The following is a 13,454-nucleotide window of genomic DNA, read 5'->3' on the forward strand; positions in this document are numbered from 1 at the left end:
ATGTTAATTACCTTATGATGCATGGAAATGCAGACCTCAGGTGCGATTAAGGTTTTGCAGTTTACGTTTGATCCCACTTGGTTGCGAAACTCGATCTCATTGGAAGTTTGGAACGCAGTTTCAGGCTTTCAGGCTTCAGATCCGATTCCAACAGTACCCCCTAGTGCTGTTTGCTCTACAGAATTATGCGTGCTGCCACAGTGTCACTGCTACGTGGGCCCCGCCAACCAGCATAAATCGCCTGGGGCCCAGCTTGTTAGTGATGAGATTAGCAATCACATGGTTCAGTTCTCTGCAGGCATGTACTGTGTGTGCAGAGATTAACTGAATGGTCCATGATACTGTCGGTGGTAATTACTCTGCTCAAATTTTGCATTGAATTTCCCAGAACAAAAGGGAGCAATGGATTACCTTTTTTTACATTGAATTGGCATTGAATTCTCGTGCCAAACATTGGCACATCGACGGATCTGCATTCTAGTTCCACGCCTATGCTACTAGAAATGGAAGGCTCTTGACTCACTTTGGCCTGTACAAGCAAAAAGTCTCAAAGCTTCAGCTATCCAAAAAGTTCAGAGATAGAGAGTATCTTCAGGTCCCTACTCCTTTTCTCAACTCATCACACGTCGGCTTCAGTAGTCAAGTTTGCTTCAGTACTCGATCGCCATCAATTCCATGCAACAGCTTCAATTCAATTCATGAGCTCGCATTGGAGTGCAACCTAGCTACTAGTAGTTGCAGCACAAGACTCTCATTGTAGCTAGGGTTCTAATCATCCTATCATGTCTACTCTGCTCTACCTGAGAAAAGATGCTGGCTTGCTTGTCCTTGTGTATGAGCCTACTGGGAGTAATCCAACTTGAGCTCACTGTTAATTGTTTGTGGTTCTAATATGCTAGCTTGGCACCAAGCAAATTACACTAATGCGTCCAAGAAATGCAGGTATCCAAGAAGGAATCCTCCAAATGGTAAAGACAACAAGCCCAAGTATGTGAGGCCAAGGCCATGTAGAAAATGTCACTGTTTTGCTGCACTACACTAGCTAGCCTGGTGCTTACAGTCTTACAGAAAAACAGTGAGACAGGCACAAATACTACAGTGCAATGGCATTGTTCAGGGAACAAAACAAACATAGGCATTCTTGGCACAGTGTGAGGCCTGAGCAAGCAAGCAGGATCTACCTAGGGGTGGTGGTCAGTTAACTTTAGACAGGGTGTGGAATAGCAGTCCAATGTGGAGAGATGTGTGTACAGTCCAATGTGATGAATAAAAGTGTGCAGTGCAATGCAGTGGCATCTTGGAAGGGGTGACCCCTCTCTTGCTAGCCACCATAATCAAATCAAACACATACTAGTCCTAGTCCTAATAAAGAACATCTGACAGAAGAGAAGAGAGATGCTGCTTCCATCCAAGAAACTATTAGGCCCTTAATGACAATGTAAATGCACTTGCATGGGCCCAATTATTAAGCCTTTTTTTCAGGAGGAATCATCATTCATGACTCAGGAGATTAGTCTACTCTGCTGTTAAGAGACAAGATGTGTGGCAGAGGCAGAATCATTCTTATCTGCTGCTTCTCACAAGGAGACAGAGTATACTGAGGGAAGATAATACATGATCGGGAGCCGAGTTATTAGTAAAGCAGGTAAAAAAAATGAAAGGAAAAAAAAGATACTGTCATTGGGCCCTCATCACCGCAGCCTGCAGAGTTGTTTAACCGGGTCAAATTGTCAAGAACATCATCAGTTCGAGTTGAGCTGTGACGCGAAATATATCGTTTGTTTTCTGTTGCTTGCCCATCCCCTCTCTACGCATGCTCGTCAAGTGCAGAATTTGCCTGCACAGTCTGTCTCTGAATAGGCAAGGTCTCATTCAGAATTCAGATATAACACAGTAAACTAGTAAAGGATTATTTTACAGCAATCTACTAGAGATGCACTAAAAGAAAAGAAAGAGATTACCAAGTGTTCCATTAAAACTAAGATCAAGACTGATTCTTTTTTCATCTTGGGAATGAACGAAGACAAGAGGATTCGCCGCAACAGAATAGTAAGGTTCGAGTTCGATCTGGCTGTCATTGCCATCCGGCTACGCTATCTTGCATGTGAACAACCTAAGCTGGCCGTACATTCTTGTTGATATCCAGCTGCAAGGATCAAACTATCAAAGCTTGTTTGAGCTCGACGATAGCTAAAAGCTAGGATGGGATGCCATGCGATCGGTTTGTGCTCGATAGTAGCGACGTCCATGTATATGGGTTTGCATCAGAGCATCACACACTGTGAGCTCACGATATGAGTCTGTCTTTTCACATGTGTTTATGTTTATAGGTTAAAATTTAAATTTTAACTTTATATTTATAGTTAATTTTGATGTATTTTCATCTTATTTTATTTTTCAGTCTTGACTTTTAGATTATTAAGAATATATATACAAATTTATATATTATTGTTTCGTTCGTAAATATGTCGTTTGATTTTCTGGTAGCTGTCCGTAAGAATCCATCCTGATGAGATTAGAATAATGCTTCCCTGGTCAGATTAGGTATCTTATGGCTAGCTGAATCTTGACTCCATTTCATGCTCGTTACCAATGCGAGGCGATCGATCGATCTGCAGCGTTTTCTAGCTAGATTGGAAAGCTTTGCGTCGTTGTCAACGTCGTTGCTTGCGACTTACCACTGCGGTTGCTATGTTGTTTTGACCAGATGAACATGTATTTTTCGGCTGTCCTCGTGCTACACTCCTATCAATTAATTACTCACTCGATCCCAAAATATAACAGTTTTAAATTAAGCTGATTATATAGATATTAAGAAAGTCATGAAATTTGTAATTAAATAGAGAAATATTCCGATAGATTGAAAAAAAAAAGTAGTAGTAGGAGAGAAGCTTTAGTGGTGAAGTCTGTGATTGAAAAAAAAAAAGATAATAGAGATGTTGAAGAAGTTATAATTTGTAACAAAATTTGAAAAATAATTGTATATTTTTTGACAGAATGAGGCGTATGTATCTACAGTAGTCTTTCTTTTGTTATTCCATACGTCCGATGAGTACTTAGCCGTGTTCCAACAAAGCTGTTCGGCTGAGCTTATGGCATGCGGGATGAGAAAGCTTGTTAGCACAAGATTAATTAATATAAATTATTATAAACTTAAAAATTGATTTATTTGATTATTTAGAAAAATAGTTATATAGAAAATATTTGTAAAAACATACTCTTCAGTTAAAAATATTTGTCATTTAGAACAAGATTTGGTCAAAGTTTTAAAATACTGATCATCAATAATTTTTTAATGCCTAGTTTAAATACAAGACAGGTGATATATATAGATTCTTACTTGAAAAATACTATATCATAAACGTACTAGTTATTATAAATTTATTTTAACACAAATTATTTATCAAGATTTTAAAAGCTTGATCAAATATTGTCTCAAATGATAAATACTTTTGACCAGATAGAGTAATGTTTAGCATATCGGAATGCTTAATTATTTAATCTATAAATTAGCTCAGCCAACCATACGATTCCGAATAGGGTCTTTAACTGTTTAGAATTTTCTTTAGGCAAAACTGTTTGGCATCTGATATTTCCAAAAAATTAATACTATAAGCTCCTGTAACTTATCTAGGCCGACAAATGATTATTTTGGCTGTAATCCATGTTGGCAAAATGAACTTTTTGGCCACTTTCACGAAACAACAAGAAATGGTGGTGTATGTGGGGGCAGCGGTTTTCAGAGGCACTGAGAAATGGTATATTTGAAAATGCTACAGCATTTCATCGATTTGTTATGGAGTATGAACTTACCCAGGCCCCAGCATTCAAAAAGACCATTTTATTAGTGAGGTACATATATAACATTTTATTTTGAAATATATGTTACAAGGGGTGATTGTTTGGCTTATTCAAGAAAAACCAAAAGATATATTTGTAAATGAAGTATTTTGTGAATAAACATTTTATATACGTTTTCTTAATGATCCAAACTCCAAGACCAAAAATAAACTACGATAAAAAATATTTAAAATCTATTATAAATTTAAAGTTCATTTGGTTTATAAGTATAAGCAGAATAAAAAGATAGTCCGGTAAACCTGTGCTGCAACCCAATTTTTCATGCAGTAGAAACTATCGCTGAGATAGAGAAAAAGAAAACGATTGCCGATTTTGATAGACTATAGATAAACTTTTATCTGTTACTTTTCTAATCCGCAATACTAAAGCAGATATGGTTAAATGTGTGATATTAGTAAAGCTTACTCAACTAGGTATATAGGTTGTTCTTTTGTGCATCTTATCACCAGATTACTTCTCGGTTTTTCGTACACGTTTCTCGAAATATATTTTTTTAAAGAATTTTATACATAAGTTTATAATCTTATCTTTCTGAAGTAAATTTTTAACTTTATGTTAGTTAGTTACATCGTTTATAATATTAAATAGTTATTAAAAATCAGATAATCTTTTCTCTCTCGTACGCAAAAAGAACATAGCCATAATTGCACAACTTTGATTTATATAATACTCTCCTTAAAATCATAACTGAATTACTGCGCAGCTTTTGTTTGCAGTGAAGCAGAGTACACGAACTCCTCAAGATCAAAACACGGTGGCGTGAGGACGAGGGCGAAGTGAAGCTGCACTGCTGCCGTAGAGTTTGAGCTTAGAGCAAAGCTAGCTGCCTGCGCTTGCATTTATGGCCTCGGCCATCTCTCCAGCTGCGCCGCAGCCACTGCCCTCCCCCTCCTCCTCCTCCTCCTCCTCCTCCTCCTCCTCCTCGTCTCTCTCCCATCCCGACCTCGCGAGCTGCCAGCGGTAGCAGTAGCAGTAGCAGCTGGGGGTATTAATGGCGCCGTAGCTCACTGTATCTGCCCCCCCGTCCTCCGCCATCGGCCAAGGCAATGCAGCGCGCACGCTCATCTTCTCCCTCCCTCCCCAGCTCTGACCTGACCGAGCTAGTAGCCATAGCTTAAATGCTTCGCAGAGCGATGAGCTCGATCGCCCGATCCAACGCCGCATATAATTGCTTGCCGCGCGCCATGGCTAGCTAGCTCCGAGCTACTAGGATAAATACGCACGCGGCGAGCGATCGAGCTGCATTTGCGACATTCTGATCGGAGCTGGTAGCTAGCTCTCTTCTTGCGCTGTAACGTCGTCGTCGTCTTGGATGGCGCCGCGAGGGAGGAACGGGGCGGCGGCCATGGCGGTGGCGGTGGCGAGCGTTGTGGTGGCGTGGCTGGCAGGAGGCGGCGGTGGGGTCGTGGCGGCCGCCGCCGTCGGCGGCGGCGGTTGCGCGAGCAGCGACCGCTTGGAGGCGCTGCCGGGGCAGCCGGCGGTGGCGTTCGCGCAGTACGCCGGGTACGTGGCGGTGAACGAGGCGAGCGGGCGGGCGCTCTTCTACTGGCTCACCGAGGCCGCCGGCGACGCCTCCATGAAGCCCCTCGTACTCTGGCTCAACGGAGGTACGCCAGCTACTGTTTCTACGCTTTTCTGAACACATTAATCAACATTTTACGTCATTAATTTGATCCGGTTTTGCATCCTTCACGTAAATTCTACTGCATCTCAAGGTTGCATTCATCTTTGTAAAGTCGACTTTTTACTTCTGCTTATACTTGCACAAAATTTAAAATTTTAACTTTATATTTAAAATTGATTTGAAGATTTTTCACTAAATTTTATTTTCCAGTATCATAGATCACTAAGAATATATATATATATATAATTTTATTCACAAATTATTTTTTATTTGTAAATATACCGACAAACAATTACCCCTTGTTAATTGCACACTGGACAATAATGGCTTCTTGATTGATCCTAACTACTGTGCTCAATTAACTCCCAAGGCACAAAAGTAGATGGATCGGTCGTGTTTGACTGACCAAACCGAGAGCACACATTCCTGGAGTCTTTTCATGAGCCTATACACAGTCTCACCTTTGCTACTCCAGTCCTAGCTTTTATGGAGTTCAAAAGGATCGAGAGCTACTAGCAAACCAACTTTCCAGAGCTTTTTGACACGCACTCCTAGGTTCAAACTTCTTGTCATCGATCACACGCCTAACGGAAAGCCACATTCTTTTCTCAGCTTTGATCTCTCCGGCTCCTTGAGAATGGACTCAGAGAAGCACTGTTCTTGCTGCGCTAAGCTCTTGCAAATGGGGCATCTTGCCATCTTGCTGTGCCTGACGGATGCACACAAGTGCTTTGATCGATCGAGCAATTGGTAGTGTTGCTATAGCTGTGTATGTTTGAGTGCAGAACAGCACAGTGATATAGTAAATGCAGAGGAGAGTAGTAGTAAATGTGTGTGTGTGGCTGTGTGCAAACTGCAAGGACATGACCAATGCCTGAAGAAACATTAGCAGCTCGATCGATCACGAGGAAGAGATGTAAATGCAGCGGAGACCGGGCAGCCTCAGGCGAGCTCGCTGCCACGGCCGTGCCCAGCTGCCGGCGCCGTGCAGGCAGGCAGCCGTGCATGGTCCGGGCAACACGACATGCAGGCTCTACTTAGGCCGTGTTTAGTTCCCAAATTTTTTTCTCAAAACATTACATCGAATTTTTGGACATCTAAATAAAACATTAAATATAGATGAACCAAAAAACTAATTGTACATTTACGTAAGAAATCTTGAGACGAATCTTTTGAGCCTAATTAGTCCATGATTAGCCATAAGTGCTACAGTAACCAACATGTGCTAATAACGGATTAATTAGGCTCAAAAGATTCGTCTCGCGGTTTCTAGGCTAGCCATGAAATTCGTTTTTTTATTCGTGTCCGAAAACCCTTTTCGACATCCGGTCAAACATTTGACGTGACAGTTCTCTCAAAAATTTTCTCCAATCTAAACACCACCTTATCCCGTGCGTTTTTATCTGAAAACCTTGTGACAGTGTAGGTGTAGGTCCATGTGTCATGTGTGTGAGACAGACAAGAACCATGCTTCGAAACTCATGCACTGTTTGGTTCTTTTCTCCATAGGCAAAGAATAAATAAGCCCTAGCTTGGTTGGTAGTACTACTTAAGCTAAGTACAGTGTGTGCTTGCCCAGAATTGTCGAGTCTATAATCTTGGATCATTTACAGTTCAGTTCGGACATTACCGTCTTCAGGCAACCACTAGCTGACTACGCTGTGAGCAAGGCCATGCGTGTGTGTATGTTCCTCCTTGTTCAAGCTGACGAATTGTTATCCTGCCTTTTGGACTTTTTTGGCATTCATTTCTTGGCCACCAAATCTCTTACCGTGTCCTGCGTGAGGTACTGTGTTTATTTCGTTTCTTTTTTTTTACAGCGCCATGTTCTGGTCATTCTTTAATCTTTACCATTTGCCAGCCATGTCGCCAAGCCATGGTTATTCAGTGGTAAGGAGTAGTAGAAAATTGTTCAGTTCAGGCCCTTCTAATCACTTCCATTGCTTACCACTAACCCTTTGTTTATACTGCATTAGTACACTCTAATCTTATGATTCAAGCTTAACACACACACACACAAATCTTTTATCTCCATCTCTCATTCCTAGGAGAAAAGAACCAGCTGCATGTTCAGACATTGAAATGTCTCTCTGAACTCTGAAGCGCTGCACTGCACACACACACACGCACACACCTGAGCGTGGCTGTGGATCGAGCAGCAGCTGTCCACAGTGCCTCAGCTGCACGTACAGGCAAACAGCTCTCGCCTCGCTCGCGCGCGATGATGCAGAGCTCATCTGCTCGTCTCCTCCCTGATTCAGAATTGTTCTGAAAGTCCGGCGAGCAGCAGCAGCAGGAATGGCGCGCTCCGATGAACGATCCCGTCGTCCTTGGCCACATCCTTGCAGCTTGCCTCATGTGATTATGTGACTGAGAATGCTGCAGCTAGCCAAGCCAAGCAGGGGCCCAAGAAATGATGAAGCCTAGCAGCAGCAGCAGCAGCAGCAGCCACTGTACTCTGCACACAGCACACAGCACACAGGCACAGATCCATCCATGTTTGCTAGTGAGCAAGTGTAGTGTAGTGACTGAGTGACCCAAAAGCTGCAGGCAGCACCAAGCAGATGCCAGCCTCCTCCTCCTCTTTGTTTTTGTTATTTTCTCCCTGTTTGCAACTCACTCGGCCTTGCTATGATCAATTATTAATATTCCATTTGCTTCATCTCTCTGGTCATCATCATCATCACACATGCAGGCATGCTTCCTTCCTCCATGGATAAAGCCACATGCTACAAACCAGACAGTAATCTTTACTACCTCACAACAATAACAACAACTCACAATCTCATGTTGTTGCAGCGTGGCTGAATTGGCTGGGATGCCTCTGCATTGTCATTTGCAAGAACACAGCTGCAGAATTGCAGACGCAGAGGACTAGCTAGTCTTTTTCCTGCCTTTGGGTTCTCCAATCTTGCACATAAAAGGAAACAAGAAGAGAAAAAAATTTACTGTGCCATAAACAAAAGGCCTGAGATAGAGAAGATAAGATCATGAGAGAGAGAGAGAGAGATGCAGGCAGGCACAGTGGGTTCCTCTGGGCTCTGGCAGCACCATGGCATGTTCTCTTTGACTTGTTCATTGGGAATGGGGTTCTGGGGGTTGCAGAGCGGCCGGTGCACGCCTGTGCTGAGATGGATGGGCCTCTTGATTGGAGTCTCAGATCTCTCCTCTCTTTTTTTCCTTAGGACTTGCTTGTTTTGGTAGATTTTGACCTTCTGAATTGTTGTAGTAGTAAAATTGTCAAATACTAGCAACTGTAACATGCTTACTGTTTTTTACCAGTACCATTTCTCTGATGCCCCTAGCCACTTTACATTCGGTTGCTAATGATCTTGTTAGGCTACTGTAGCTGTAGAAATATCCTTCTTAACTATGTTTTACCAGTACCATTTCTCTGATGCTCTAACCACTTTAGATTCAATTGCTGATGATCTTTTGAAAGTTATTGTAGCTGTAGAGTGATATAGAGAAGGGCAGATAAAACATATTTTCTGATAATTTTCCAGGTCCTGGGTGCTCATCGATTGCCTATGGAGCATCTGAAGAGATTGGCCCGTTCAGGATTAAGACAAACGGGACAGGGCTTTATCTGAACAAGTACTCATGGAACAGAGGTGAGACTAAGCTCAGCAACTCATCATTCCTAATGATAATGCAAAGCCTGTCTGATGAACACTTGTTACTGCAGAGGCAAACCTCCTGTTCCTGGAATCACCTGCCGGAGTTGGCTTCTCCTACTCCAACACCACCTCGGATCTCAAGACATCAGGCGACGAGAGAACTGGTACCTAATCTGTGAAATTTTTACTGACATAATCTCTCTGACACTGCATCACAAATCTGGCAAAATGCTGAATGTTCACTTGATGTTCTTTCTGAATTTGATGTGATGCAGCTCAAGATGCGTTAAAGTTCTTGGTCAGTTGGATGTCGCGCTTCCCGCAGTACCGGCACCGGGATTTCTACATTGCCGGGGAAAGCTATGCTGGTAAATGTTGTAAACCGACAACGCATCACCTATGTCTATAACTGCTAACTCTGCATCATCTATCTGACTAATCCTTCAACAAAATTTGCACAAATTCCAGGGCACTACGTCCCCCAGTTGGCAAGGAAGATCGTCGAGTTCAACAAGGCGTCACCAAATCCTTTCATCAACCTCAAAGGGATCCTTGTGAGTACCATCAAATTAACAGGAGCAGACTCTGAACTCAACTGAACTCCACATGTTCTATCTCTGAAGAGTTTCAGACTGAAAATGACCATTTGAATTCAAACTGAACACACATGTTAGAATCTATATCTGACAAGATTTTTCGGGCTGAAAAGAACCATGTGAGTAATTAATCGTAATTACCCAGGTGGGCAACGGTGTGACTGACAACTACTACGACAACATCGGCACGGTGACCTACTGGTGGACGCACGCCATGATCTCCGACGCCACCTACAAAGCCATCATGTCGTCGTGCAACTTCACCAGCGCCAACGTCTCGCGGCTCTGCAACCGCGCCATGAGCTATGCCATGAACCACGAGTTCGGCGACATCGACCAGTACAGCATCTACACGCCGTCCTGCGCCGCCGCCGCCGCCAACGTCAACGCCACCGCCACCGCCACCGCCGGCGGCCGCCACCGCCGCCGCCGCCGCGGCAAGGCCGTGCTGAGGTTCAAGGACACCTTCATCCGTCGCCGGTCGTTCGGGTACGACCCCTGCACGGAGACCTACGCCGAGAAGTACTACAACCGGCCGGACGTGCAGGAGGCCATGCACGCCAACACCACTGGGATACCCTACAGATGGACGGCCTGCAGGTTGATTCATCATCTGACATTTTTTTTTTCTCGCCATTGTTGTCAACTTGTCAACACTGAATTGTGTCTTGATCTGGCAGTGATGTGCTCATCAAGACATGGCGAGACTCTGAATTCTCCATGCTGCCGACCTACAGGTTGCTGATGAAGGCCGGGCTGAGGGTGTGGGTGTTCAGGTGAGTGAGTTCATGGACCTTGGGAGTGTGTGATATTTTTCCATTGATGCAGCAGAGTTGTGCTTCAGAGATCATGAGCTTTTGTTCAATGATAAAAATGCAGCGGCGACACGGATTCAGTCGTGCCGGTGACCGCGACGAGGTTTGCACTCAGCCATCTTGGACTGAAGACTAAGATCCGCTGGTACCCATGGTACTCAGCTAGGCAGGTAGTGAGCAATCTCCATTGCTGTTTTGTCACTTGCAGTTTAAGCAGAAATCTTTATCTGCAATGGTAATTTGTGTAGGTTGGAGGATGGTCTGAGGTGTATGAAGGGCTGACATTTGCATCAGTGAGAGGTGCTGGGCATGAGGTGCCATTGTTTCAGCCAAGGAGAGCATTCAGAATGTTCCAGTCATTCTTGGCAGGGGAGCCATTGCCAAAATCCTGATGGTTCTTGCCAAGAACCGATAGGCGAGGAGTGTGATTGATTGTTCTTGGAAAAAGTAGGAGAAGAGAATAAGGATGGCTGTGCCATGGAAACCATGGGCATTGCAACAATGAGCTAATAAACTTCTTTCACTCTGCTTACCACTGAAGCAAAAATCTCATCGAAAAAGAATACTATAACCTCCATACAATTCAACGCAAAACGCTAGATATGAGAGAAAGGACTCATATCAGAACTTGAGTGAGGCTCAAACCCGGGTCAACCACCACCTTGTGGTGCTAGTTGGAAGACCCCTGGGCCTTTCCCAATTCAATGCAAAATGAAGCCATAAAGAAATTCGCTCAATATAGCCATAGTGTGATCACCACAAAAAGTAGTTCTAGTAACTTTATTTTTCATGAAAATGAGTTCCCTGTCATACAGGGAAAGCAGGCAAAAACATGGCAACTAATCCCTGAATTCAACTTACATCTAAAATCGGATATTCTGTCACTTCTGTAAAATTAAAGGCAATGCCTTCAGGTGACTAGAGAAATTCAGACATTAAACCCCTCAGCTCGGAGGCACCGCTTATGAGCTTCAATCCACTTGGTGCACGCAGACTCCCCATGCTCAACGATGCACTCGTCTCTCAGCCTCTTGGTATCAGGGCATGCACAGCATATCTTCTTCTTTGGCTTTGAGTCAGTAGCAGGAGCAGGAGCAGCCGACCCATCGTTCACAATAGAGCAAGCAGGTGACTGCACAGGAATTGGGTGTTCTGTGCTACCCATCTTAACAGCAGGTTTTCACTTATTAGTATCTGCTAAATGAGGTGGAAATGGAACAAACATATCAAATTCATCAATCTATGTGAAGCTAGATAGTCTAATACTCTAATCAGTCTAATGACTATATTACAAGAGGGAAGTTTTGTGGTCAAGTGCCTCGAGGTACCAAATTTTTTGAGTAAAATTTTGGCACTCCAGGTAACGAAGTTGTACACTAGAAAATGCGGTACCTCTCGGCAGGTTCTCAACCTCCCTATGAAATATCCTATGAAATATAAGCTAAAAGAAAATTTTGTACTATCCCAAGATAAAAATATCATTATGCCCTCAGGGAGGTATTGAGATGAAAAAAAGAGACCCTTCCTTCGGGACATGCAGATTTCTTAAAAAAAAAATCTCTCTGGGAACCACAGGACAGTCTTATCATCTCATGAATCTATTACATGAATAAATATCATGGTAGAAAACATCTGGCTATGGTAGTATGCTACTATGAAACAGAAGTACAGAACCTTAAGTAAAACATAGTAGATATCTCAAGAGTAAAATTTCAGCAGTAATTAATGTCCTGCTATGCTAGTATGCTGCTGAGGTGTTGAACACTTTGAGCACTAGTAACAGAGACCCTTCTCTCGGCACATGCGTTTTTATTTAAAAAAAAATCAGCTTGTCCTTATTTTGCACTTCACTTAAATTCTCTTCAGTAAAAGAACGGATTGGCTTCCTGAAAGAGTATTGCTGATCTCAAGTACTGCTCCAGTAAGATTCCACTATAACATGCTAAGTACTAATCAACAACAAAAGGTTTAACTTTGCGGTTTGATTACAATAACTAGCAGGATTAAATAACAGAATCTGTCTAAGAAAAACTATTTTGCTGAAAGCTAACATGCTAGTACCTTTGTAGAAGCAAGCAATACTTAACCCCTTCAAATCTACTCCATGCTACTAGCACATTTACCATTACAAGCACTTTCACTGAATCCCCAAACGCTGAGGTAACACCTTTGCTGCTTCGCAGCATCAGCACAATTCACCAAAACACCCAACCGAATCATCAGACAGAAAACCAAAGCCCCGTCCCCGGGCGGTGCCGGCGCGATCCGCGGCGGAGCGACTAAGGGGGAGGGAGCAGATGGGAGAGGGGAAAAGGAGGGAGGCGCGACCGTCCGTCCCTTCCGTACACCGCGACGCCCCTCCACCGCCCGCAGAGAAAGGGAAAGGGAGAGCGAGAGAGAGAGAGGGGGGCGCACTTGCCTGGACGGAATCGGAGAACGGAGTCCGGCGAGCGCTCCGCCGCCGCGTAGTATTGCTTTCGCCCGCGCCGCCTTCGCTGGAAACCGCGGCCGGCGTGTTCTGCTTTGATTGCGGCGGCGGGCGGGCGGGCGCGTGTCCTCCGCTCATGTGGCCGGCCTCTTCTTCTTGCGGCTCAAGAAAGAAAGAGAGAGAGAAAAGATTCCCGGCCCGACACGGCCCGGCCCAACTATATTTTCTCTGGCCCACTTGCACTTATATATTACTCCATTTGTTTTTTAATTTGACACAATTGACTTTTCCATTTATATTTGACCATTCGTTTTATTTAAAATATTTATGTAGTTGTTGATTGTTTTGTCATAATTTTGCATATTTAGAAAAAAATTAAATAAGACAAAAAGTCAAACATAAATATAAAAGTCATCTGCATTAATTTAAAAAAAAAAGAGAGGATGCATTAGCACTGCTACTACTGGGTTTTGTTTAGAATGACGTGGAGTTGTTGGCACCTGCATTTGT

General features: G+C 43.4%; 1 protein-coding gene across 1 annotated transcript; it reads left to right on the forward strand.

The window, feature by feature from the left end:
• Nucleotides 1-4,814: 4,814 nt before the first annotated feature.
• LOC102721990 (serine carboxypeptidase 24) lies at nucleotides 4,815-11,056 on the forward strand. The gene is made up of 9 exons (XM_040521039.1): nucleotides 4,815-5,468; nucleotides 8,992-9,099; nucleotides 9,174-9,269; nucleotides 9,381-9,473; nucleotides 9,574-9,659; nucleotides 9,847-10,301; nucleotides 10,382-10,477; nucleotides 10,581-10,686; nucleotides 10,765-11,056. The coding sequence occupies exons 1-9, from the start codon at nucleotides 5,174-5,176 to the stop codon at nucleotides 10,906-10,908; spliced, it is 1,479 nt and encodes a 492-aa protein (XP_040376973.1). The 5' UTR covers nucleotides 4,815-5,173; the 3' UTR covers nucleotides 10,909-11,056.
• The last annotated feature ends 2,398 nt before the right edge of the window (nucleotides 11,057-13,454 follow it).

Source organism: Oryza brachyantha, chromosome 2 (assembly GCF_000231095.2).
Source record: "Oryza brachyantha chromosome 2, ObraRS2, whole genome shotgun sequence".
Taxonomy (NCBI): Eukaryota; Viridiplantae; Streptophyta; class Magnoliopsida; order Poales; family Poaceae; genus Oryza; species Oryza brachyantha.

Bases quoted from the DNA above. Each gene is read 5' to 3' on its own strand.
- LOC102721990 (XM_040521039.1), top strand. From the start codon at position 5,174: ATGGCGCCGCGAGGGAGGAACGGGGCGGCGGCCATGGCGGTGGCGGTG. The intron at 5,469-8,991 runs GTACGCCAGCTA...ATAATTTTCCAG, and splicing joins CGTACTCTGGCTCAACGGAG to GTCCTGGGTGCTCATCGATT. The intron at 9,100-9,173 runs GTGAGACTAAGC...TTGTTACTGCAG, and splicing joins CAAGTACTCATGGAACAGAG to AGGCAAACCTCCTGTTCCTG.